Source organism: Podarcis melisellensis (assembly GCF_964234715.1).
Source record: "Podarcis melisellensis genome assembly, chromosome: 6".
Classification (NCBI taxonomy): Eukaryota; Metazoa; Chordata; class Lepidosauria; order Squamata; family Lacertidae; genus Podarcis; species Podarcis melisellensis.
The window spans coordinates 3,167,900-3,195,895 of NC_138538.1; the positions used below are offsets into that span (position 1 = coordinate 3,167,900).

The 27,996-nt window shown below is 49.1% G+C and overlaps 1 protein-coding gene across 1 annotated transcript; it reads left to right on the forward strand.

Annotated features, from left to right (window-relative positions):
- Positions 1-521: 521 nt before the first annotated feature.
- DUSP15 (dual specificity phosphatase 15) lies at positions 522-27,673 on the forward strand. Its single transcript, XM_081917342.1, has 7 exons — positions 522-958; positions 5,832-5,865; positions 16,493-16,575; positions 19,022-19,071; positions 20,441-20,515; positions 22,687-22,861; positions 25,607-27,673. Exons 1-7 carry the CDS (start codon positions 938-940, stop codon positions 25,820-25,822), a joined length of 654 nt encoding a protein of 217 aa, XP_081773468.1. The 5' UTR covers positions 522-937; the 3' UTR covers positions 25,823-27,673.
- Positions 27,674-27,996: the final 323 nt, after the last annotated feature.

A 27,996-nucleotide genomic window follows, 5' to 3' on the forward strand; every position in this document is an offset into this window, starting at 1 on the left:
GCCTCGTGCCTTGCCGATTCTATTTTCGTAAAGGGACACGTAACTCGATCTGCGGCAGGCAGGCGGCCCTGCGCTCGTACATTCCGCGCCGGGAACATTGCATTCTGCCGGTCTCCCACACTCTCTCCTGCTGGAGTGAATCACAGATTTCGAGTTGCAGATCCATCCCAAGCAGCCTTCTGCCTGCCTTACTGCGCAACATTACACTAGAGGAGGCCTGCCATGTTCACCCATGATCCAGAGGCCTGTGTGCTGCTGGGACAGCTCCCGAGAAAGCGTTGTGGGTTTGTTTTTTTGCAGGGATATCCCGGGAACTGAGCAGAGAAGTGGCAGGCTGCTGCGTAATTGCGCACCGTTCCTCCGAGGCAGGGAGGCGCATCTCCCCTGCATGCCCCAACAGCCCTGGCTTGTCACAGAGCCAGGAAGACTAAAGGTTTTGTTCTCTCTGAACACTGGAGCTTTGTCCCGGCGGTGCAGCAGCAGCAGCACCGCCTGCCCTTGGCGCACACACACACCCCCACGATTACGAAAGAGGTGGAGTTTATCCTCTGCTGTCAGCGTGCCAGCCACAGGAGGCGGCCAGGAAAAGGGCATTTGCAGGAGTAGCGTCTTTGCCATCTTGGAGGAAAGGAGCTTTCTCCAGAGCAGGAGAAAGAGGCCGGGCGTTTGCAGCAGGTCTGCAGCTGATTTATCGGCTCCCCAAGGGGCAAACAGAGCTGCTACCTTGGAGAGATCTTTTCCACCTCCTGCCTGGTCCTAAGAAGTGAAGGGGGACAGTGGAAAACTCTGCCAGGCCTAGGGAGAGAAAAACCTCGCCCCCTGCTCCATACCTATTGCTGGGGATTTTGTGGAAGAGAATCACACACACACACACACACACACACACACACACACACCAGGACAACTTCTGCTCTCTGCCTAGAGCGTGCTTTGGACCATGGGCAATGGCATGAACAAGGTATGACTAATGGTGTGTAGAGGAAACTTTATCGGTGAATGTGATTGGGCAAAACTGCCACGGAGTGTACCATTGTGGCTGGCAAGGCCTGATGGGGTTTCTAGGCTCTGGAGGGCACCAGCCTGGGGGGTGGGAGGGCTGAGAAAGAGGGTTTGCTTCAAGCAGGGGTAGGTGGGGGGAAAACAAGGGCTGTCCAAGTCTTTATTTACTTATTTGAATGTTTTAAAGAGTCGTTTTTAACTGGGATTTTTAAACGGATAATTTTATGGTTTTGTTATTTTTGTAAACCGCTTTGAGATTTTGTATGCAAGGGGTTTATAAATCTTGGGAAATGAAATAAACAAGTATAGCTGGGGTCCAGCTCTTACCAGTCCCTATTATAAGAGTTCAGCAATATCCATGGGGCCACCAGCTCCACGCCCCAGAGATGTTTCACAAAGCTTTTAATTTATTGGAAGGCCCCCAGAGTGACAGGGGTCACCCAGTCAGATGAGCGGCATATAAATATATTATTATTTTTATTGCCACAATGAACCTCCTCTGATTTAAGGGACACATCCCAGCCCTCAGGGTGGGACCCAGACATTTTTGCCGCTTGAGAGGGAGGACCCGCCTCCCCACGACAGACACAGATGCCAGCTGGACTAGCAGCTGGATCTTTGAGTTTGACACACCTGGCGATGGTGCAGCTCTCTCCCACCGCATGATTAGAGGGGGAAACCCTCAAAGCAGTTCACAAAGAGAATGAAACAATAAACTTATCTGTAGAAACAGTCAAAAGATTAAAAAGAGCAATAAACTAAAAGTAGATTAAAACATACACCTTCATGTCTGCATAGGCTTAGCTAAGCAAGAATGTTTTTATCAGGCACTGGAAAGAGTGCAGAGTAGGTGCCTGATTGATGTCATGAGGCAGGGAGTTCCAAAGTGTAGGCAGAATTAATTTCTTAGACACCATAATAATAAATAAATAATAATACATTTTATTTATACCCAGCCCTCCCCGGCCAGAGCTGGGCTCAGGGTTGCTAACACCAGTAAAATTACAGTAAAAACATAATAGGGGAAAAAAACAATTTAAAATACAGGTTAAAATGCAGTTTAAAATGCAGCCTCATTTTAAAAGTAGCCCATAGATCAAGACCATAAGGGGAGGGAAACATAAGGGTCAGACTGAGTCCAAACCAAAGGCCAGGCGGAACAGTTCTGTCTTGCAGGCCCTGCGGAAAGATGTCAAGTCCCACAGGGCCCTGGTCTCTTGTGACAGAGCGATCCACCAAGTCGGGGCCAGTGCTGAAAAGGCCCTGGCCCTAGTTGAGACCAATCTAACCACCTTGCGACCTGGGACCTCCAAAATGTTGTCATTTGTGGACCTTAAGGTCCTCCGTGGGGCATACCAGGAGAGGTGGTCCCATAGGTACAAGGTCTTAGGTGGTGGCTATAATAGTGCCTGTTCACACATTAGTTTGGGAGAGGTAACAGTAGGTTGTGTCGCCTGCACAGCTCGGTCCCCCACAGAGGGCAATGGCCAGGCGGCTTAGGAGGGGCAGCTAGGGGCTGCAGCTGTGATCCCCTCACATTGTCCAATGGTAGGGCCGGGACCAGCAACTGCTCTTCTGGTACAAAGTTACCAGTGCACAGGTGACGGTGGCAAGGATGTGGCTTGAAAGGAAAGGTTACAGGCAGCTCACGAGCCCAAACTGCTACCAAGGTGTCTTTTGCCACTGTTTCCTTCAGGGAGGAGGGGGCTGTTGATGGCTGCTTGCCAGCAATGCCAGCTGCTGGATACTGCAGGAGGAGAGACCTGCTCTTGTGTTCGAATCCTGCACGCCAGTTTCCCACAGGCAACTGCTCAGCCAGCCACCATGAGAACAGGATGCTGGACTAGATGGGCCATTGGCCTGATCCAGCGGGCTCTTCTTATGTCCTCCTGGGAATCCAACAGCAAGGAGAGGTCAAAAGCACTCCCAACATGCAGAGGTTGTTTTTTGTGCTTCTGTCTAAAGCAGGCAACCACCTTCACCCGCAACCACCCAGCTTGCCAACCATCTCTGTCTTGAGAATGCAACAAAATTCTGCCTCCGTTGTAGAACTAAACTGGTTCAACTAAGGTCCAGCACCGAGGGCCTTCTGGTGGTTCCCTCACTGCGAGAAGCCAAGTTACAGGGAACCAGACAAAGGGCCTTCTCGGTAGTGGCACCCGCCCTGTGGAATGCCCTCCCACAAGATGTCAAAGAGAAGAACAACTACCAGACTTTTAGAAGTCATCTGAAGGCAGCCCTGTTTAGGGAAGCTTTTAATGTTTGATGTATCACAGTATTTTAATATTCTTTTGGAAGCCGCCCAGAGTGGCTGGGGAAACATAGCCAGATGGGCGGGGTATAAATAATAAATTATTATTATTATTATTATTATTATTATTATTATTATTATTATATGCCTTCCTACTCTCCAGGAAGCTGCCATCCCACAAGGAGCCTTAGTGGGGTGATTCCACAGCCCTTCCTCCCAGGATTCATTGAGAACGGGTATAATAATAATTATAATAATAAGTTATTATTTATACCCTGCCTATCTGGCTGGGCTTCCCCAGCCACTCTGGGCGGCTTCCAACAGAATATTAAAATACAATAATCTATTAAACATTAAAAGCTTCCCTAAACAGGGCTATAGATGTCTTCTAAAAGTCTGGTAGTTGTTTTTTCCTTTGACATCTGATGGGAGGGTGTTCCACAGGGCGGGTGCCACTACCGAGAAGGCCCTCTGCCTGGTTCCCTGTAACTTGGCTTCTTGCACGGAGGGAACCGCCAGAAGGCCCTTGGAGCTGGACCTCAGTGTCCGGGCAGAACGATGGGGGTGGAGATGCTCCTTCAGCTATACTGGACCAAAGCTGTTTAGGGCTTTAAAGGTCAACACAAACACTTTGAATTGTGCCCAGAAATGTACTGGGCCAATGTAGGTCTTTCAGGACCGGTGTTATATGGTCTTGGCGGCCGCCCCCAGTCACCAGTCTATCTGCTGCATTCTGGATTAGTTGTAGTTTCTGGGTCACCTTCAAAGGTAGCCCCACATAGAGTACATTGCCGTAGTCCAAGTGAGAGATAACCAGACCATGCACCACTCTGGCGAGTGGTGAAACCAATATAGCTTTGAGGTTTTCCTATTCATTTCCCCTTAATGCCATTATTGGGCACACATTCCCAAGAATAATAGTTGGTGTTATGGATGACTCTTTTCTTCAAAGAGGTGCTGGAGCTTACAGAATAGGGGGCACATGGTGCCTATTCTGTATGCTGTAGTGCAGCTTGTGGGAAACCGTTTTTTGTTTCTGTAAGCTAGATCCTATCCTCCTGGACCTTATTTGAAAGGTGGGCGAGGCTGCTCCTTTACCAACCACCTGGTGTCACAATGTCAAGTTACTTTGTGCTTTGACGTCCTTAAATTGGGACGTCAAAGGGCCGCCCAGAGCTTGCAAAGGACACTGCAATGTGCTTCGGCGTTTGCTGCCCATCAGTGGTGGTCTTGGTCTGTGGTCTGTGGTCAGTGGTGATGGAGGTAGCAACTGTGGCAGGTTTGCAAAGTGGCATTGGCCAAACCCAGCCAACACCAGGAAATCAGAATTATTCTAGCGGAGCCGATAGGAGGCTCCCGATTTCTCAGATCTTTCAAACCCCCCCCACCTCCTAAGAGCTTGCTAGGCCCTGCAGCTTTCCTAAAATCTCAGTTCAGCACTTTGGCAGCACAGCAAACAGAGATGGAGCCCTGGAGAGATCCGGTGCCTTTGAACCACAGAGAAAGGAAAAGGAAGAGTCATGTGTGCTTGTGTTTCAGGGCACTCACAAACTGAATGAAGCCTCACAGAGCCTGAATGTTGTCAGAGTTGCCAGATCCAGAGCATCCCAGGCACTGAAATTTCAGGGCTCAAACCTGAGACCTAAGGACGGGTTCTGGCAATGTCACGGGAGTGCCTCTGGAGATGGAAGTTAATTGGGACAGGGCGGGGAGGAACGCAGGACCACCCCCCACCCACCGAAGTGTCTATCCAATATTTTGCAGCCAGCTCCTTCTAGGCGAAAGCTTCAAAGTTGCATGCAAATTCTTCTCAATAAGTTTCTTTTTAAATTAAAAGCACACTTGCTGACACGGATGTTCAAGTCCTCCACCTGCCAGCTGGAGAGGGCCAGGTTAACCGGAACTTCAGGTCGGACCTGGAGGTCTGGCAACCCTAGTCAGAATTCAGAGAAACCTCCAGCAGCCTGGGGAGAGCCTCTGTACCATGAAAAGAAATAAAAAGAAGTTGTTCTGTGTTTGCACTTTGCCTATGGGCACTGTAATTTACCCATCACAGAGCTACAATTCCCAGCACCCTTAACAAACTATTGCCCCCAGGAGTCTGTAGGGGAAGTCTTGTGCTTTAAATGTTTATGGTTTGCACTCAGAGCAATTCAGAATGCAGCAGTCTGATTGGTCCTAGAACAATAGGATTCAGAATGCAGCACTCTGATTGGTCCTAGAACAATAGGGTCCAGAATGCAGCAGTCTGATTGGTCCTAGAACAATAGGATTCAGAATGCAGCACTCTGATTGGTCCGCAGGAGCGCCCCAATCCAACTCCAGGTGGAAGTGAATCCGCAACCTGATTGGCCTACAGGAGAATCCTGGAATTAGCCAATCACGTGGGGCCCATTGTGTAAATAATGTATATAAAGCAGACATTTCAGGGGAACTTGCATTCCTCACTACTATGAGCTGAATAAAGCGCATGAAATCCACACTCGACTCCGAGTATATTTCACCCCTCCAGGAAGGGTTGAGAGAAACTCCTGCCAGAAATCCTGCAACTGACAGCGACTTTTCTTTTTGTGTCCAACAGATTCTCCCTGGGCTCTTCCTCGGCAACTTCATAGGTGAGTCGTCTGAGAAATGGGCGTGCTGCAGAACCTGGGAGGGATAATAGAGGCCTGTGTTTCTTTCGGATTCTGCTGTGAACCTTGGCAGGGATCCTGTGCCTGTCTTAGCCCAGTCAATGCCTGGCAGGCCCAAAGAGGCCAGCTGCGGCTGCATTTTCAAGGCAGGGAAGACTTCGCCATTTGCATCTTTGCCGGTTGTCCTGGCCTTTGAAACATGCTGGGACAGCAGGGAGAGAAGCAAATACTTATTCTAGATTAGTGTTTTCTTTAGCGTGTCAGCAGGAAAAACTGCTGAGTAAAAGGTTCGACAGGTAATAGAATCATGGAATTTGAGAGTTGGAAGGGACCCCATGGGTCATCTAGTCCAACCCCCAGCAATATAGGAATCTCAGCTAAAGCCTCCATGACAGATGCCTCCACTGGTTAGAGTGTGGTATTCATGCCGCCAAGGTTGCAGGTTCGATCTTCATAAGGGGCAGCTGCATATTTCTGCATTGCAGGGGGTTGGACCAGATGATCCCCCGATGTCCCTTTCAACTCTATGATTTTCTGATTCTGTGGTACAGGGGTAGGGAATCTTGAGTCTGTGGGCCAAATGCTCCCCACCCCCAGGCCTCTCTGCCAGGTGAGGACTTTCCTGGCCCTGTTCAGTACCTCCCTTGGGATTTAATTCAATTCTATAGTCGATTACTTCTCGTTCAGGGATTTTCACGGCAATTCTTTTGGTTTTGTGTAATTTCTTGGTTCCATGACTGTCTTTTTTTTCACGGGTTTCACAATCTGCTTGGCTCAGCTTTTGCTTCGGAAGGAATGTCAAGTGTGTGTGTCGTGGAGGACGGGGAGGAAAAGGAGGCCTGGAATATCGCCAGTTTGCTCGTGCCCTGCCTGTAACGAGACCTGGAGAACAGATCACACCAAGAACTCTGGCCAATATAAGTTTCAATAGTGGGAGTGATCCCTACTCGCAAATTATTAGTCAATTGTAACAAAAACTAATCTGTTCAAAAGTATGTATTCTGACAAGGATTGCAAACTCAAACAGAGATTACAAACTTATAAGGATATGTCTATCCAATTATGGATCAGAAACCAGTAACTTCATGTTAGTCCATAGTCAGATTTGACGAGAAAGTTTTAGTTTCAATCATTGAGCAGAAGTCAGAAGTCAATTACGGATCAGAAGCCAGGACACAGCCCTGTTTCAATGTGAAGGGGGGAGTAATGGGTTTTCTGTGCAGTCAGTCTGAAACGGGACCCAAAATCCTCATTTTTCCTCCTCCAAGGGAGCATTTCTAAAATGCATTAACTTGAGCTTTTGAGTCAATGTATAAGCAGGTGGCGCTGTGGGTTAAAGCCTCAGCGCCTAGGACTTGCCGATCGAAAGGTCGGCGGTTCGAATCCCTGCGGCGGGGTGCGCTCCCGCTGCTCGGTCCCAGCGCCTGCCAACCTAGCAGTTCGAAAGCACCTCCGGGTGCAAGTAGATAAATAGGGACCGCTTACCAGCGGGAAGGTAAACGGCGTTTCCGTGTGCAGCTCTGGCTTGCCAGAGCAGCGATGTCACGCTGGCCATGTGACCCGGAAGTGTCTCCGGACAGCGCTGGCCCCTGGCCTCTTAAGTGAGATGGGTGCACAACCCCAGAGTCTGTCAAGACTGGCCCGTACGGGCAGGGGTACCTTTACCTTTACTTATAAACAGAAAGCCAGCTGTATAAACAAGTGCTCAAAGCCCTCTCCTTTATCAGTCCATGACGGCAATGGATGACCTTGCCAGTTCCAGTGGAGCAGGGATGGCACGTCTGGGTCTTATCCTACATCCTGACCACAAAAAGACGCACAGACCTTGTCAGGTCTGACAAGAGACCTGGGAACGGCGCCAGGAGCGTTATTAGAGTTGGTGACCTCCTGCCCCAAGATAAGAGTATAGGAACAGGAACAACCTTTTATGGTCAAGAGTACCAGAACAGGAATATCTGTTTATGGTCATGGATGTTGTCAGAGCCACCCGTTTGGTCCCAGCTCACAAGAGACCCAACTCCGATCCGGTTTATTTACAGAAAGTCTTTATTGAAGATCATGGTTGCGTTTACATTCCATCTTTGTGACTCTACGTCTGTAACGTTAGACCGCTGAAGTCCCCTCTGAATCTGTCCCGCCGAGGCACCAATTTAAGAGGCTAGTCCTGGACCACCTCTTCCTCTCCTTCCTTTTCCGCAGGGTCTTTCTGCCCCCCTGGGTTCCCCCTCGTCGGGACTCGCCCGAGGCTGAATCCTCTGACGCCTATGCCCCCCTCCTTCTCGCTTTGGGGCCGGGCTCCTCCCCAGGGCTCTCCTCACTTCCGCGCGCCTCTACATTTGAACTTGGCGCGCGTACGTTGCTCCTGACCTTTCTCTCGACCGCTACACTGCTCCCGGTGCTGCTCTCCACCCCTTCCGGCTGAGCGCCCTGCTCCGATCTCCTTCCCCTGTCTCTTTCTTGCTCTGCTCCCTCTGACACACTGGTAACTCCACCCCCTTCACTCCGTTCCGGCTGAGAAGCCGGCTCCTGTCTCCAACTCCCACTGGGGCTTCTCCCTTCGCTCCCCTGCTCCTCACTGCTTCCCCCTTGTCCCCCCTTTGGTCTGACCAGGGGGGCCCCCTTTTGGGAGTCCTCTGACTCACTGGTCAGACTCATGGACGACCTTTGGGCATCGTCATCCTCCTCCTCATCTCTCTGGGATTCTTCCCCCTCGCTCTCTGTCTCCTCCCCCATCTGCTCTTCTCTCCCTGAAACCCTGACATCCATCCCCCCCTCGAAGCCCCCCCTTCCCCCCTCCCGCTCGCCGGGGGCCGGTTGTGGAAACTGCGGCTCTTCGGGGGTAGGCTCAGGATACAGGTCGTCTACGTCAATGTTCTCTGCTGGCAGTTCTGTGTATGTGTGTTCGAACTCGGGTTCTTCACCCAAAGGCTTCTCAGTCTCTTCTTCCGTTGCTACTTCCTCTGGTGCTGCCCGCCAAGGACCCATCATCCACCTCTTACGCCATTCCTCCTCTGGTTGCTCCTCCCACCAATAAGGGGTTTCCGTGTCCACCCCCGAGCACGATCCCCTGGGCGGGCTTGATTCTGGTGTTCTTTCCTCGGGGGAAGAGAAACCCCTGAACGTGCTATCTGACAATGTGGGTGTGAAAAGCCAGTCATCAAAGTACTCAGCTGGCATGGGTCTATGTGGGAAAAGTGCATGGAACTCTTCTTTCAAAAGGGGTTCGTCTAACGCGTAGCCCGGCACCCAACTATTGGCAGTGGCTGGGGTGCCCTCCCTGGCGAGAAAGTATTCAACCCCCTCCTCCCCCCATCTCGAGTCCAGTATCTCTGTGACCTCGTTAAGGGGTTCGGCCCTAGGCGACCCCCCCCTCTTGGGTGCCCCTTTGCGTGGGTCTGGTACTGTTTCTGACTCTTGAAACCTGTGCGGGGCCTTGTAGGGAGTGAGCACCGACCTATGAAAGACCGGGTGCACTCTGGAGCCTTCTGGAAGGGCCAGGCGAAATGCTACCGGATTGATCCTAGCCTCAACTTGGTATGGTCCTAGCTGCCTGTGTCCTAGCTTCTTCTTGGCTAACGACTTGGCTGGCATCGCTTGGGCCACTAACCATACCCAGTCCCCCACCTGGATGTCCTCTCCCGCCCTTCTGTGCTTGTCCGCCTGCACCTTATAGGCCTGCTTGGCCAGCTCCAAATGTCTCCGCAGCTCCTCGTGCACCTCTTGCAACTCTGCTGCGAACTGGTCGGCCTCTTGAGGCACCCCCTCTCCTGGCGTTATAAGTCTCGGAAAGGTTCTGGGATGACGGCCATTGTTCGCGAAGAACGGCGTCACCCCGTTCGATGCGTGCTTCGTGTTGTTGTAGGCAAACTCAGCCATCGGCAGGTAGTCCACCCACGCTGCTGGTCGCTGATTGGCGTAACACCTCAGGTACTGCTGCATGATCGCGTTGACCCTCTCTGCTTGGCCGTTGGTCTGTGGGTGTCTCGCCGACGCTAGGTCGATCTTGACGTGCAGGATACCCAGAAGCTTCTGCCAGAAGTTGGAAACAAATTGGCGCCCCCTGTCGGACAGAACGGACTGCGGTAGTCCATGCACTCTGAACACGTGGTCGATGAAGAGTTTGGCGGTCTGTTCTGCCGTCGCCACCTTGGCACAAGGAATGAAGTGCGCCATCTTGGTGAACAAGTCCACAACCACCAGCACCGCCGTCTTGCCCCTGGAGCTGGGCAGGTCAGTAACAAAGTCCAGTGCTACCCTCTCCCACGGTTGCTGCGGCGTTTCCAGCGGTTCCAACAATCCCGCCGGCTTCTGGTGTACTGGTTTGGACCTCTGACAGGTGTCACACCTGGCGACGTAATCCGCCACCTCTCCCCGCATCTGGGGCCACCAAAAGTCCCTGGCCACTAATTCTATTGTCTTCTCCTTGCCGAAGTGGCCCGCACTGGGGGCGCCGTGCAATTGCTGCAGAACCTTTGCGCGAAGTTCGTCGTTAGGCACGTAGAGGGCACCCTTGCGAGTTAAGAGTCCGTCCCGCAACTGGAACTCATCGTCTCTTTGCGACCCGCTGCGGAGCTCCTCCATCTTGGACTGTGCAAATTGATCCGCCTGCAACGCGCGTCGCACCGCGTCCAGGTCGACTGCGATGGCAGCGCACGCCCACGCCTGTGGTGCGAAAATGTGCTTCGCTGCAATTGGTGTCGTCTCCTCCAGGTATTGCGGTTTCCTGGAGAGCGCGTCTGCTATAACATTGGAGTCTCCCGGGATGTATTCTATTTTGAAGTCGAAATCCGCAAAGAATTCTGCCCAGCGCATGTGTCTTTGGGTCTGCAGCCTTGCCGTTCGCCAATACTCTAAGTTCTTGTGATCCGTGCGGACCTGCACTGTGTGCTTGGCTCCTATGAGGAAGTGTCGCCACGCTTTGAAAGCTGCATGAATGGCCAACAGCTCCCTGTCCCATATGGTGTAGTTCCGCTCCGTCTTGCTGAGCTTCCGGGAGTAGAAGGCACCCGGCCTCCAATTGCCTTGCGGATCCTCCTGCAGAAGGACGGCTCCAACCGCTCTGTCTGACGCGTCGGTTTCCACCCGCATGGGCCTGCCGGGATTCACGTGCAGTAGCTGCTCCTCGGAGGCGAAGAGGCTTTTAAGCTTCCGAAAAGAGCGCTCTGCCTGTTCCGTCCAAGCGAACTTCTTCTTCTTGGAACTGAGGGTGTCCGTGATTGCTGCCGTCTCATTTGCAAAACCTTTGATGAATTTGCGATAAAAATTGGCAAATCCGATGAATCTCTGGACCTCCTTCCGATTGCGTGGGCTCTTCCAGTCCAACACCGCTTGGACCTTGACTCTGTCCATGGCCAGCCCCTCGTCGGACAGCTTGTAGCCAAGGAAATCCACCTCCGTCACATCAAACTGGCACTTCTCCAACTTGGCGTACAGCCTGTGCTCCTTCAACCTCTGTAGGACTTCCTTTACATCCTTCTCGTGAGCTTCCGGCGATTCCAAGAAAATCAGGATGTCGTCGAGAAAACATACACACTTCTTGTAGAGGAGTCCCGCCAGCACGTGATGCATAAATGCTTGGAAAACGTGGCTGCCATTTTGGAGACCAAACGGCATAACTCTGTATTCATACGTGCCTAGAGGCGTGAACATGGCAGTCTTCCACTCATCGCCCTTCCGGATGCGGATGAGGTTGTACGCTCCACGCAAATCCAACTTGGTGAAGATCTTACCCTTCCTAACGGTCGCTAGGAGGTCGTCAATCTTGGGCATGGGAAAGGCCTTGGGCTTAGTCAGTCTGTTTATGAATCTATAGTCCACAATGAGTCTTTTTTGGGGCGTGTCTTTCTTCTTCACAAAGAAAACAGGACTGCCTCCCACTGCTTTGGATTCCCGGATGAACCCGCGCTTCAGGTTATGCTCTATGAACTCTCTGAGCTCTTGCATCTCGTCCTCAGACATGGAATACAGCTTTGCAGTTGGCAGCTGCGCCCCTGGCACCAGGTCGATCGCACAGTCGTAAGGCCTGTGAGGCGGCAACTTGTCAGCTTCTTTCTCGCAGAAAACCTCCAAGAATCCCTCGTACTTGTGAGGCACTGCCTGCACCATGCCCAGGTGCAGTTGTTGCTCAGCTCCTTCCTCCTGATTGGTTTGGATGCAATGCTGAGCACAATACGATGAGCAGAAGGTGATCTGCCGCTGGTACCACGCTACAGCGGGACTATGCCTCTCCAGCCAACTCATGCCTAACACAATGGGCGTGTCTGACAGGTGGGTGACATTGAAGCTAATGAGTTCTCGATGATTTCCAATCTGCATCACCATGGGAGGCGTCTGCTGCACAACTTGCCCTCCCAGCAATTTCCTGCCGTCCACTGTGACCACGTTCAGAGGCGTCGTTGCAGGCAGGAGCGCTATGCTATGCTGCTTGACAAATTGTATTCCCACAAAATCCGCATTGCTTCCTGAATCAATCGTGATGGGAACTTCCAGGGATTGTCCATTTGGCAGCTGAAGGGTTGCAGTGAGTTGCACTGCTGGCTTGGGTGGTAAAGGGTCTGTGCGTTGCAAGGGTGCTGGGGACTGTTCTACAGATCCGCCTGGCTGAGCCCCAGTAGCTCCGCTTCCAGCCAGGCACTGTCGTTTCCCTGAGGCTGCTCTCTTTGCACCACTTCCGCTGCCACTGTTGCTAGAGCTGCAGTGTGTTTTTGGAGCCTCTGGGGGCACTCTTTCGCCATATGGTGTGCACTGTCACAGATGTAACATTTCCTGGTCCCTCTAGGCGGCTTCGCCTTCACTGCACCGGAAACAGGGGCTCTGGATGGTGTCTGAGCCCTAGCACCACCGATTTCCATCGGCTCTTCTCCTTGCCTCCCCAAGGGCGAGGGGTGCGTCTGGCTGAAGTCCCTGGGGACAAAAGGGGGGGTTCTCGCTGGTGCACGCGCCTGGGGTCCCTCCCCCTCGTGCCACGGGCGTCCCTCATGTCGGATTCCTATAGCCAAAGCCCGTTGCACTACGTCTTCTAGGGTCTGGGGTCTATCCCCCCTGGCGATCTCATCCTTGACGGGGGGGCTAAGACATTCCCAGAAAAGATCTCTGACTGGTTTACTATCCTTCTCCCAGCCCAACGCAGTTAGTAATGCAAAGAACTTGGAATGATATTGACGTACAGTGGCTTTGCCTTGCCGCAGTCCGTGCATCTGTCTACACGCAATATCCACATCCACAGAGGACTGGAAACAAGCATCCATCGCTTTAATAAATTCATCAGAATTGCGGCGGGCAGGGCCATCTTCGCGCCACAAATTGCGCAGCCAAGCTCTGGCCTCCCCATGCAGATGCGAAATTATGAACCCCACTCTCTCCTCCTCATCTTTAAAATCATGACGGAGTAAATGCAGTGCATACACGACGTCTGCCCTGAAGTTAGGGTAGCCTTGCAGGTTGCCATTAAAGTGCGTAACTAGGGCGCCCCCCCCGCCGTCCAAGTGCAACGCCCTCCGATCTGGAACCCGGGACCCCTGCCCTGCCTGCCTGCTCCCACCTTGTTCGCAGGTCCTGGCAAGCCTTGTCCAGTTCGTCATTCTTCTTCTGCGATGCAATGACTGCAGCTGTGAGTTCGGTAACTTGATTCCTCAGCGTAAGCAGCTGTTCCTCCGCGCTCATGGCTGCTCCCGTTGGTGAGCTTTGCAAAAAAAAATTTTTTGCGTTCTTTGGAGGGGACTTACTGTCAGAGCCACCCGTTTGGTCCCAGCTCACAAGAGACCCAACTCCGATCCGGTTTATTTACAGAAAGTCTTTATTGAAGATCATGGTTGCGTTTACATTCCATCTTTGTGACTCTACGTCTGTAACGTTAGACCGCTGAAGTCCCCTCTGAATCTGTCCCGCCGAGGCACCAATTTAAGAGGCTAGTCCTGGACCACCTCTTCCTCTCCTTCCTTTTCCGCAGGGTCTTTCTGCCCCCCTGGGTTCCCCCTCGTCGGGACTCGCCCGAGGCTGAATCCTCTGACGCCTATGCCCCCCTCCTTCTCGCTTTGGGGCCGGGCTCCTCCCCAGGGCTCTCCTCACTTCCGCGCGCCTCTACATTTGAACTTGGCGCGCGTACGTTGCTCCTGACCTTTCTCTCGACCGCTACACTGCTCCCGGTGCTGCTCTCCACCCCTTCCGGCTGAGCGCCCTGCTCCGATCTCCTTCCCCTGTCTCTTTCTTGCTCTGCTCCCTCTGACACACTGGTAACTCCACCCCCTTCACTCCGTTCCGGCTGAGAAGCCGGCTCCTGTCTCCAACTCCCACTGGGGCTTCTTCCTTCGCTCCCCTGCTCCTCACTGCTTCCCCCTTGTTCCCCCTTTGGTCTGACCAGGGGGGCCCCCTTTTGGGAGTCCTCTGACTCACTGGTCAGACTCATGGACGACCTTTGGGCATCGTCATCCTCCTCCTCATCTCTCTGGGATTCTTCCCCCTCGCTCTCTGTCTCCTCCCCCATCTGCTCTTCTCTCCCTGAAACCCTGACAGATGTCAACTTATGTGCATAAGCTGACGTGGTTGGATTCCTGGGGAAGGGGGGAAAGGGTGCCTGGAGGATATATATGTTACGATATGAGTGCAACGCAGCTGCAAACCAGCTTGATGTTGCAAACCAGCTTGATCAATAAATTTGTGTATGTTTATTCAAAACCTGCCAAGGAGTCCAATTCATTTTGGTTGTTGTTTTTTTAAGTAGTTTGTAAAACGTTCCCCTTCTTCTTTAAAGTCGCAGTTGTCCTTGTTTCGCAATTTGTATGTCAGTTTTGCATAGTTCATCAATTTCTCTTGCCACTGTTCTTTTGTCGGGGTTTCCTCATTCTTGCATCCTTGTGATATCAAGACTCTTGCCACTGTTGTTGCATACATAAATAAATTCTTTATTTTCCTTGGCAGGCCTTTCCTACAATCCCTAACAAAAATGCTTCTGGTTTTTTTTTACAAATGTTAATTTAAACATTTTCTTCAACTCATTATATATCATTTCCCAATTTTTTAAAATTTTTCTACATTCCCACCACGTATGGTAAAAGTTCCCTTCTTTTTCTTTACACTTCCAGCATACGTTTGATCCGGTTTTATACATTCTTGCAATCTGTACTGGTGTTATATACCATCTATACATCATTTTCATATAATTTTCTTTCAGAAGAGAACAGCCTGTAAATTTTAAATCTATTTTCCATAATTTTTCCCAATCTTCCAGTTGTATATTATGTCCCATATCTTGTGCCCATTTGATCATGACCGATTGCACCTTTTGTTTCCCATTCTAACAGAATACTATATGCACCTTTCAGAATCTCATTCCTTGTCCTTTGAATCCATTGGTTCAGGTCCTCCCCTTTAGAGCAGCAGAAAAACAAGCTTTCTCCATCTTCCATGCAATAGCCTTTCAGATATCTGAAGATGTCTGTCATATCAGCTCTCGGTCTTCAGATGGCCAACTATCATGGATGCTTTAGATGAGATTCCTGTGTTGCAGGGGTTAGACTATAGGACCTTTGGGGTTCCCTTCCAATTCTATTATTCTGTCATTCTCCTCTGCGGGCTAAACATACCCAGCTCCCTCAACCGTTCCTGCTAAGGCTTGTCTTCCTTGTTCATCTTGGTCACCCTCCTCTGCCCACCTTCCAGCTTTTCAATATCCCTAATGTCTCATGTTAGGGCTTATCCACACTTACATTTTGCTCTTTCCAGCAGATGTCTGTGCTTTTCAATGCTCCGTGTCAAAGCTTTCCCCTGAAATTTCCCCACAGAACCCGCTCTTTAAAGCTGCATCGGAGCAAACGTCAGTTCAGGTTTCCCATGGACTTTTGTTTGCACCAATTGGGCTTTAAAGAGCAGGTTTTTGTGGGGAAAGTCCCGGAGCCCAAAAAAAAGTGTGTTCAGACCATGCCTGGAAAGAGTGGAGGAAAGCAAAGTTTGGATAAGCCCTTAAACACAGTGCTGTTTTTCTAGAAAAAGAGACCCTGGATCTCACCGTGAATATCTCCCTTGTTCTCTTAGAATGACAATGGCGTCCACTTGAGAGGCCTGCTTAAACATAACTGCATGTTTAATGCTCTGAGTCATTATTTCTGGCAAAAGCGTTAGATGGCCATTGTTCAGAGGAGGTGTGGGGATCTTTGGACTTCCAGTTGGAAGGGACCCTGAGGGTCATCTAGTCCAACCCCCCGCAATCCAGGAATCTTTTGCTCAAACCCACAACCCTGAGATGAAGAATCTCATGCTCTACAGACTGTGCTATCCCTCAGGTGTTGCTGAACTGCAGCTCACGTCTCCCCTGAGCATGGACGGGTTTAGAGGTTGCCCTGAATGCTCTCCTTGTTTCAGGACCCAAGAATTTGTTAGACTGAGCGTTTGTTCTTTTGCTGTCGTCTGGCACTGAAGTGAGGACTTCTTGTGCACATGATTTCAGCATGCAATTTTGCATATTCTGGTTTTGCATATCCAGGCAATCAGCAGTTTGTGCATTTTGCATATCCAGGCAATCAGCAGTTTGTGCATGCACACCCCTAAGTTGCTTGGGTAATAAATAAGGACGACTGAAACAATCACACTGTGTTCCTTCTCCTCTTTCTCCTAGATGCCAAAGACTTCGACCAGCTGAGCAGGCACAATATCACCCACATCGTCTCCATCCATGAATCCGCACAGCCATATATTCCGGTATGAGTGGGTTGGGTTTTTATTGAGGGCAGGGAGGGGGTTTCAATGCGCTACTCTGAGACAATGTGAGGCAGTGGCCTCCAACAGTAGATTTTGGGGTAGTAAAGCAGCAGACAGATCTAATCCTTTGGTCGCGCTGTAAATTCCTTCTCCTTTGGGAGCTGTATAAAGGTAAAGGGACCCCTGACCATTAGGTCCAGTCGTGGCCGACTCTGGGGTTGCGGTGCTCATCTTGCTTTACTGGCCGAGGGAGCCGGCGTACAGCTTCTGGGTCATGTGGCCACCATGACTAAGCTGCTTCTGGCAAACCAGAGCAGCGCACGGAAATGCCGTTTACCTTCCCACCAGAGCGGTACCTATTTATCTACTTGCACTTTGATGTGCTTTCGAACTGCTAGGTGGGCAGGAGCAGGGACCGAGCAACGGGAGCTCACCCCGTCGCGGGGATTCAAACCGCCGACATTCTGATCGGCAAGTCCTAGGCTCTGTGGTTTAACCCACAGCGCTACCCGTGTCCCATGGGAGCTGTATGGGTGCACACTATTGAGATCAAACAGGCACGTTCCCTGTACTCTTTTTGGCACCTGCTGAAAACATTTTTATTTAGACAAGCCTAAAGTTTAGAATTTGAGATGCTGTGGTCTAAAGCACAGAGCCTACGGCTTGCTGATCAGAAGGTTGGCGGTTCGAATCCCCGCGACAGGTTGAGCTCCTGTTGCTTGGTCCCTGCTCCTGCCAACCTAGCAGCTCGAAAGCACGTGAAAGTGCAAGTAGATAGATAGGTACTGCTCCGGCGGGAAGGTCAACGGCATTTCCGTGCGCTGCTCTGGTTCGCCGGAAGCGGCTTAGTCATGCTGGCCACATGACCCGGAAGCTGTACGCCGGCTCCCTCGGCCAATAAAGCGAGATGAGCGCCGCAACCCCAGAGTCGTCCGTAACTGGACCTAATGGTCAGGGGTACAATTTACCTTTACCTTTAAAGTTTAGAAAGCTGGTATGAACTTTAATCTGCATTTCAAGGAAAGAGCGCCCACAACCTCCTGAGGGAGACGGTCCCACTGTTGAGCAGATCTTACCATCAGAAAGTTCTTCCTGCTGTTTAGTTGAAATCTCCTTTCATGTAACATGAATCCTTTGGTCTAGGTTTTAACCTCGAGAGCAGAAAACAAGCTTGTTCCCTCTTGCATGTGACAGCCCTTCAGATATTTGCAGATGGCTATCATATCTCCTCGCAGTCTCCTCTTACCCAGGCTCTATCCAGCTGCTAGGGCTGGAGTTATAGCATGGTGGTAATGCTTCTGCCTTGAAAGCAGTAAGGTCCCAAATTCAATTCCTGGAATCTCCAGACAGATTCCCTGCCTGATATCCTTTTAGGAATTTTAAATGATGATATTCCAAAAGATAAAACTTTTTTTTTCTTATACGCGACGCCTGCAGCAAGAATCCTGGTGGCTAAGTACTGGAAAGGGAATCAGCTACCCACTAGGGGAGAGTGGTTATGCAAGCGTTCAGAATATTCAGAATTAGCCAAATTGACGGATATAATAAGACAAAAACCAAAAAGTGAAGCGAAAAAGGAATGGGAGTGCCTAAATGAATACAGTACCTTAAAAGCCAAGGTTCGAGGACAGAAATCTGGCTGTGTCTGGAATAAGCTTGTGAAGTGATAAGAAAGAGGGATTTATATCTAGATGCTAGGATAGAGACCATAAGGAAAACAGGAAGACACAATGAGAGGTAAAGGAGGTGCTGTGGGATTGGTGGAAGTCAATGTTTGTTTTTCTTTTTATTGTTTATATTATTATTTTGTAAGATTTAGATTTTTAATCCTTGTTTTTGTGTATTGTTATTTTTCATTTGTTGTTGTTGTGTGGAGAATACTAATAAAATTAATAATTAAAAAAGGGAGGGGGAAGAAATCCTAGAGAGCTTCTGCCAGTCAGTGTAGACAATATAGAGACAAGTAGACCAATGAGCTGACTTTGTATAACTCAACTTCTGCTGTTTCTGTATTCCTCTACCATGGATCTATGGCCCCTCCCAATCGGCCTTATAAGAAAAAAGAAAGAGCAGTTAAATTGGGCAGAAGGCGATCTGGGGTGCAATGCAAAAGACCCAAAGTTTAACCCCCCCCCTTGGATCACCTCCTGTTCCGCAGAGCAAGATATAAAGAAAATGTTTGGAATTCCTCCTGAACTCAGCCCAGATACAAGGGAACCTAGGAAAGTGTCTTTTAATGAGCCAGGTCATTGGTCTATTCAGGTCAGTATTGTTTGTACGGACTGGTAGCAGCTCCCCAGGCTTTCAGGGAGGGGACATTCCCAGTCCGACCTGGAGATGCCTTGGGGGATTGAACCTGGGACTTTATGGCAGGCGCTGCACGTGTTGAACTGCTGCCTTTCCTCCTGGGAGCCTCATCTCAGTCTTTGGGTGTTTGTTTTTCCAGGGAATCATCTACCTCCGCATTGCTCTGCCAGACACACCAGAGGCCAACATGTAAGTAACGGTAATAATAATAATAATAATAATAATAATAATAATAATAATAATGTGACTATTTATACCCCCCCCCCCACCTGGCTGGGTTGTCCCAGCCACTCTGGGCAGCGTCCAGCACATGTAAAACATAATAGAACATCAGACATTTACGGTAAAAACTTCCCTAAACAGATCTCTTCTAAAAGAGTTGTATAGTTACTTATCTCCTTGACATCTGATGGGAGGGTGTTCCTCAGGGAGGGCACCACTGTTGAGAAAAGAAGGGGAGAAATAGTGTTTCAGCAAACGAATTAATAAACTGAAACTGAATCCTGACGAGACAGAAGTCAGAGATGTTGGGAATCTGGGTTGGGGTCTGCCACATGTTTTGCACAATCGCGGCCAGGCTTGTGTTCTCTCCTCCGCCAACAATGGCAAAACTGAAACTGGTGCACTGAGGAACGCGCATGTAACACACCACAGACCTGTCGCTCAGCCACGTGCAGAGTCCCAGTAAACACGATCACTTATATAATCCCATGGCCTGGAGGAAGATCTCGACGGTATCACTTCACTCCAGTCCTGCAACTTTTGAGTTTGCGCAAGAAGCAAAAACCAGGTTAGGAAGTTTTGGTTCTATTATGACTGAAAGTGCAGCTTCAAGCTGAAATGCATCAGATCCAAACCCTATGGGGAGGAGAGGGGCAGAGAAGAAGTTCCATGTGGGGTGATGGGGCATAGTAAGAGTTATTTTTTGAGAGCTTGTTGTTGTTTAGTCGTGTCCGACTCGTCGTGACCCCCTGGACCAGAGCACGCCAGGCACTCCTGTCTTCCACTGCCTCCTGCAGTTTGGTCAAACTCATGCTGGTAGCTTCGAGAACACTGTCTCACCATCTTGTCCTCTGTCGTCCCCTTCTCCTTGCGCCCTCCATCTTTCCCAACATCGGGGTCTTTTCCAGAGAGTCTTCTCTTCTCCTGAGGTGGCCAAAGTCTTGGAGCCTCAGCTTCAGGATCTGTCCTTCCAGTGAGCCCTCAGGGCTGATTTCCTTCAGAATGGAGAGGTTGGATCTTCTTGCAGTCCATGGGACTCTCAAGAGTCTCCTCCAGCACCAGAATTCAAAAGCATCCATTCTTTGGCGATCAGCCTTCTTTATGGTCCAGCTCTCACTTCCATACATCACTACTGGGAAAACCATAGCTTTAACTTTTGAGAACTAGTCAGAGTTATTCCTGCACTGCAGGAAGTTGGACTAGATGATCCATGGGGACAAGTCTCTGATTCTATTCCATCCCATGGTCTTTTGGGGCTAAGCTTGTACAGAGTCTGCTCTTGAAATCTGCTACCCTGGCATTGAACCCTGTTTTGGCTTTGTTTTCGTCCTTCCAGCAAGAAGCACTTCAAGAAATGCATCCATTTCATCCATTCCTGTCGCCTGCATGGTGGGAACTGCCTTGTTCACTGGTATGTTGACTTGTTTTTAGGGTTGTTTCACTCGGCTGTTGTGGGCTTTCTGGCGAGGGGCACCTGGTGGGTCCCTGGGAGAAACAGGACGCCTGCACAGCCTACTATGATCTGCCAGATGTTGCTGGACTACAACTCCCATCATCCCTGGGCACTGGGTTATGTTGGCTGGGGCTGATGGGAGTTGGAGTCCAACTCAGCACTTTCTGCACTTTTTGAAACGTTTGGCAAATGGGAATAATAGCCATCCTTTGAAATGGACACTTCTCCAGATTTTGCACATTTCAGCGATGTGTACTAAAATTGCACACACGGTTAAATTGTGCATATAACTGCATATATTAGTGAAAAAATATAATACAAGAATGCATATTAGGGAAATTTTATTTGCAAAAAAAATGCATGTTGGGGAAAATTGCATTTAAAAACTGCATATTAGAAGAATTTGCATTAAAATGCTGGAGAATTTCCATGAGGATTTAAAAAAAACATTAAAGAATTACAGTCATACCTCAGGTTAGAGATGCTTCAGGTTGCGTTTTTTTTGGGTTACGGACCCGCCGAAACCCGGAAGTGCTGGAACGGGTTACTTCTGGGTTTCAGTGGCCGCGCATGCGCAGATGCGCTAAATTGCACTTTGCGCATGCGCGCTGAATCGCCACCCGTGCGTGCGCAGATGCGGCGCTGCAGGCTGCAAATGCTGTGGGTTGCGAACGTGCATCCCGCATGGATCATGTTCACAACCCGAGCATCCACTGTACAAACCGATATGGAAATGTGGGGATGTAACTTGTCCCAAAAGATGAGAAAGCAGAATTGATGTATTTGCTCACCTGGAGGATGAAGGCTTCTGGGGGGGGGGGTAAGAGAGCCATTCTGTCTTGCCCCCCCCCCTGCAGCACATGTAAAGGTCCTTGCCCTTCTGTTTCCCTGTCCCACCCTTTCTGTCCCACTGGGTCTCTTCCTATGTTCTTCAGAAAGGGTGTCCCTCACCATTTGCCTTCCTGTCACACTGAGCCATATCCCTGCCAGGGATCCTCTTCCCTGCTGCCTCGAGGTCCAGGGCTTTTCTAGAAGTGAGGTTCATGCTCCATAATTTTGGGTTGGCAAGGAAAAATAGGTTTAAAAAGCCTGGACACCAAGATCCAGGCTTTAGGGAAGTACTCTTTGACCAGAGAACCCCAGCAGAGATTTAAAATCACAAATCATGCAGCAAGCAAAGTGTGGAAATCTAGGCTGTCAGACCATTAAAATATGTGACTTCCAAGACAGTCCCCTCTTCCCCCATCGGAGGAAAAGACCAGACGTTTGGTAAGTTAAAAACGGTTTACTTACTAACTCTCCAAAGTTCAGATTCATTTGCTTTCCCACACAGCAGTCAGAAAACACAGGTGGAAAAACTTGGCTTTGTTACAGTGGTGAAAGTCCCTAAATTATTGGTATAGGAACGCAAGGATGGCTTGTAAGACACATGCGGCTGAGCTGCAACAACCAGCTTAGCCTCTTCACACGCTGAGCTTCTCAGGTACAGTGGTGCCTCGCAAGACGAAAAGAATCCGTTTCGCGATTCTCTTCGTCTAGCGGTTTTTTCGTCTTGCGAAGCAAGCCCATTGACAGCTTAGCGGATTAGCGCTACAGCGGTCTAGCGGCTTCTAGTGATCAGCTGTTAAGCGGCTTATCAGCGGATCAGCTGTTAAGCGGCTTAGCGGCTTAGGAAAAGGGGGGGGGGAGCAGAAAAAACCTGCGGGGACTCGCAAGATTTTTTCGCCTTGCGAAGCAACCCCATAGGGAAATTCGTTTTGCAAAGCGCCTCCAAAACGGAAAACCCTTTCGTCTAGTGGGTTTTCCGTCTTGCGAGGAGTTTGTCTTGCGGGGCACCACTGTAGATGGGAAGGAGAACAACAGGCTTGATTACTTTCCTCCCAAGGAGTGGGGGAGTAACCTAGCTAAGCCTGGCAGGACACCTGACTCTATGGCTTTAACCCCTTCATGCATTAATCAGACTTAAGCATGTTGGTTCTAGGAGGTTGGTTGTCCCCCAGTAACAACCCTACGAGAAGGTCCCAAGCGTGGCTCCGTGTTTGTTGGTGGGTGGGAATGCAGGCAGAGGGCCTTGCGACAGGCCGGGAGGGGAGGCAGAGGTTTCTGATGGCTTCTCCATCTGCCTCCAGCCTCGCAGGGATCTCCCGCAGCACCACCATCGTCCTTGCGTACGTCATGGCCGTGACACAGCTGAACTGGCGCGACGCCCTGGAGGCTGTCAAGGCAGCCCGGCCCGTCGCCAATCCCAACCCAGGTTTCCGTCAACAGCTGGAGGAGTACGGGGAGAGCCGGTCTGTGAAGAAGGTGAGAGCAGGAGACACCTGTGATGTGGTGTGCCTGCGAAGGGTTTGGGCATAGACAGAGACGGTTTAACATTTGGATGCTGCGTTAATCTTTATATTTTGATGCTTTTTTTTAAAGTAATACTTTATTAAGTTTTAAGAATAACAACAAACGGAAAAAAGAAAAAAACACATACACAAAAATGTAAAGTTATAAAATACAAAAAATACAAGAATTTAACTTAGAGAAAAAGAAAAAGAAAAACAGAAAAGAAAAGAAAAAACACATTAAAAGAAAACACAAAAATCCCTCTTTTTAATTTCTCATCTTTGATTCACTTATTTTCCTGACTTCCTCACATCTCCCTTTTTTGTATCCCTTTTGAAAATTAGTTCAGCAAATTCATATCCAATTAATTTATCTATTATCAATCCAATCTTATTTTTTACCTTGTTGCTAGAACCCCTTCAGTTCATTTCAATGTCATTAACATTCAAAAATTTTACAATGTTTCTGTAAATAAATTTTAAATTTCCTCCAATCTTCTTCCACAAACTCTTCTCCCTGGTCTCGGATTCTGCCAGTCATTTCCGCCATTTCCATGTAGTCCATTACTTGAATCTGCCATTCTTCCAGAGTGGGTAGGTCTTGTGTCTTCCAATGCTTTGCGATGAGTATTCTTGCTGCTGCTGTAGCGTACATAAAGAAAGTTCTTTAACACCAATTGGCCGACTATGCCCAGGAGAAAGGCCTCTGGTTTCTTAGGGAAAGTGTACTTAAGTACCTTCTTCAATTCATTATAGATCATCTCCCAGAAAGCCTTAATCCTTGGGCACGTCCACCAAAGGTGAAAGAATGTACCTTCAGTTTCTTTACATTTCCAACATTTATTGTCGGGCAAATGGTATATTCTTGCAAGCTTGAGTGGGGTCATGTACCACCTATACATCATTTTCATAATATTCTCTCTCAAGGCATTTTATATTTTGATGGTTTAGCACCTGTCATTTGCACAAACCCTGGGATCCTATAGAATGAAGGGTGGTCCAGTCATGCCATCATTCCTTCAGATGCAGTTTGCCTGTTGCCTCATCCAGCTCTTAGTGCATCTGACTTGATGCTGTCTGTGCTGATTGGCAGGTGGCGGGAGGGATGAGAATACAGTGGTACCTTGGTTCTCAAACTTAATCCATTCAGGAAGTCTGTTCCAAAACCAAAGCATTCCAAAACCAAGAAAGTAACGCAAAACTGATTAATCCGTTCCAGACTTTTAAAAACAACCCCTAAAACAGCAATGTAACATGAATTTACTATCTAACGAGACCATTCATCCATAAAATGAAGGGAATAACCAATGTACTATACTATAAAATAAATAAAACAATATGGTAGATGATAAAAATTAAAATTATTATTTTTTCCTTACCTGCACTGATGATAGTCATTGTTTGGATTTGGGGCTTTTATCCATTTCCGCAGTCACTCAATCAATCAATAAGTAGCTGAACTGGGATCTACACAGTCACAAAAACAAGCTAACTGAAAAAGCCTAAAAACAAAACAACGCTAAATAAATAGCAAAAACAAAAGCACCAAATATAAGCTCCAAATATCACCTTAGAGCACTGCAATCGGAAACGGATGGCTGGAATTAGAATGGGGCGACGCAAATTGGCAGCGCAACAGGAAACACAGCACACTCGGCTTCTGAAAAAATGTTCGGAAACCAGAACACCAACTTCCTGTTTTGCAGCGTTCAGGTTCCAAGTTGCTCGTGAACTAAGCTGTTCAGAAACCAAGGTACCACTGTACAGAGTGCAGCGAATAGGAGCCCAACATTTGAGTCAGGCTCAAGGAGTCCAGGTCAGGGACTCCTTGAGCCTCTCAGTCTCTGCAAAGTTGGTGGCCATTGTCGATGTTGTCATTCTTCCAACTTTTATTATAGAGCCATGACTGATGGGTCTGCTTATTTATTGTCAATAATAATAATAATAATAATTTTATTATTCATATTCCACCCATCTGACTGGGCTGCCCCAGCCACTCTGGGCAGCTTCCATCAAAATATAAAAACATAATAAAACATCAAACATTTAAAAATTCCTTATACAGGGCTGCCTAAAGTCAGATAGTTGTTTATTTCCTTGACATCTGAAGGGATGTTGGTCTTAGACTTAGTTGGTCTCTAAGGTGCTGCTAGACAATTTTTTAAATTTTTATATATATTTCTACTGCATCAGGCCAACTTGGCTACCATCCTGAATCTGAAGGGAGGGCGTTCCACAGGGAGGGCGCCACCACCAAGAAGGCCCTCTGCCTGGTTCTCTGTAGCTTCACTTCTCGCAATGAGGGAACCACCAGAAGGCCCTCGGAGCTGGACTGCTTGCCTTTGTACCCCACCTTTCTTCTGTCAGGGTGGCACAGATGGGGTTCCCTGGTGGTCACCTATACAACGCCAGGGATTAATTTGCACGTGTTCCAAGATTCCCTTCGTAGTCATAAGGACTAGTAACTTGCTGGGCTTTTTTGAAAGGCTAATTCTATGTTTTCATGGTGTAATTGCAAGCATCCTCGCTGCCCTCTTTTTTGCGAGACATGCATCTGTGGCCGGAATGGCAAAGGAACTCTTGCGAACTGTCCTGTTTTTAAATAGGTTTTTATTTTATTTTTTATTGGTATTGTTTTACTACTCTGTTGTTTGCTGGCCCCGGTTCTTTTGGGAGGAACGCTCGCTCACCACTCCCCGTCCCTTTTTCTCGTTGACAGATCCACCGGAGACTTGAGCGCAAGTATGGAGCATCGCCTTTTACTGACGAAGAGGACATCAGAGCCCTGCTCCCACCTGGGAAAAGGCAACTGGTCCCCAGGAGAGAGGGGCCTCCACAGACCCTGGTGCCAAAGGAGAGAGGAGCCAAGCACACCGACCCCTTTCTGTTGCGGATGAAACAGACCTTCTCCTGCCTCCCTGGGTGTTTGAAATGACCCCTCTTCCAGGCGTTTTTTGGGGGGAAAGCACAGAAGCTTAGCACATCGGACTGGTCGGAGTCAAAACCTGGCAAGGGCTGTTCCAATCTCCTGGCATCACGAAATACGCTCGGCTGAGAAACCGGCAGCACCCACAAGTAGCTACCCAGATCCATGTGGTCCACCCACCTCAGTCCCTTCCACTCGCTGAAACGGAGGAAAGTGTTAGGAGAGCCGGCCGCAAGGGACTTCTCTGCAGGTTCAGATGGCAAAAAATGCCAGGCACAGAGGTCACCAGCGTCAGTGTCCGGCCGAGGAGTAAGAGCCAGGGCTTCCCAGAAACAGATGATTCTTTGGGGGATATTTTTCCCCCCATTGCACGGGGTTCAACTAGATGACCCTTTAGGTTCTCTTCCAACCCTACATTTCTATGATTCTATTATTCCGTTGAAGAACAATTCAGGGACTTCAGGCGTTCCAGAAATCACAACCAAGTGGATGCCTTTTTATTTATTTTTTAGCCAAATGGAGGTGGTTCTTGCACAACAAATGGCTTCTTCGCCCAGATGGCGCGCCAGGTCTCTCAGTTGCGAGTGTAGGTGGGTGCGATCGAGAGAAGCGAAAATAGCAGGATGGAGTGGAACAAAGCAGTCGTTCGTAGATGAGCAGAGACGCCAACAGTTGGACCGAAGGAAGGATTTTGGCCGGCGCAGTTTGTCCCGTTACTCCCAGACGACGGCGAGAGAAGCTGCGCTTTGCCAAAATTCTCTTCTGCGCAACTACTATTGCAGCAGGAGCACAGAGGGGCTTTGAAAGCACTTCCTTTACCGAATGAACGTTACACCCAGTGGCCTCTTTCCCGACAGCGCAGGAAGCTGGCTGCCAGCGATAAACAGAGGCGGGTGGGTTTTCTCTCCCCCTTCCCCGCCCTTTGACCTAACCCTGCCCTCTGCTGCGCTCTTAGACCAAACAGCTTTCCAGACTGAGGAGGAGAGTCAGAGCCTGGCGGAATCCCCCAGGCCAGAGAGCTGATGCTCTCTGATTATTTCCTGCCCGCCAGCTGCGGGAATGTGAGCTTTCAAGATGCTTCTTAGCGAAGGTTTGGCAGAATGCAAAAAGGCAGGCATCGCATCATCACCGCCATCATCATCACTGTCCCCAGCGGGACAAAAAATGATGAATTTGCCAGCGACTCAGCAGTCCAAATTGCACTTCCCAAGGGAGCGATCGTAAAGGACATGCCACACTAATGATCAGGGTAAAAAATGATGCCGTTCACGGCTTGCAATGCAGCCACACACACACACCCCAACCCCACCTGCTAAGCCCCATTCTCTCCGGCTGTTAAATCCCTTCCTGTGCACTGGGGGCTGGGAGACCCTCCGGAGCAGATCTGGCTGGGCAGGGGGGCTGCAAGAGGGCTCAGAGGAAGGAGAAGCCACATCAGCACGCAGGAAGAAGTTTGCTTGCTCAACATCAGATATCTGTGGCCTCAACATCAAGACAGCTTTTTTCTGGGCTCACCCAGACCTCCTCCTCCTCCTCCTCCTCCTTTTTAACATTGCAACTTAGGAAAAGTTCTGGGAAACTTGAAGGCTTGCTTCCTATTGTGACACTTCGCTGGGTCCTAATAAAGGCGAGGCCCAGTTGTGGATGTGGGAATTTTTCTTAAGGGCTGGCAAACTTCCTTTAATTTTTGTTTAGTGGAGAGATTGATATTGTACACACACGGATGAGTATGGGTAGAGTTAGGGAACAGTTTCTTCTGGCATTTGTTATCCCAGGGATAACCAAACAGTTATACCTATTTAATAATAATAAAATAATAATAATAATAAATTAAATAAAACATACACAAGTATTAAAAAATGTTCTGTGTTTATTTATTTGACATGGAGGGGAACGGCATTGTGTTCTATGTGTGCATATATGCAAACAGAGACCTCACCCTAGAGACCCTCATGTTCTCTTTGCATGTGTGCACACAAGCGCATTATTATTATTATTATTATTATTATTATTATTATTATTATTATTATTAAAAATGATATATTGCCCTTCATTCAAAGGGCAGTTTACAACACAAAAACACAAAATACCTAACATAATACTACTACTAATAAAATAAACCCCGACAGACACATGTAAAAGGGCATCAATTGTTTAATCAGCCAAAGGCCTGGGGGAAGAGG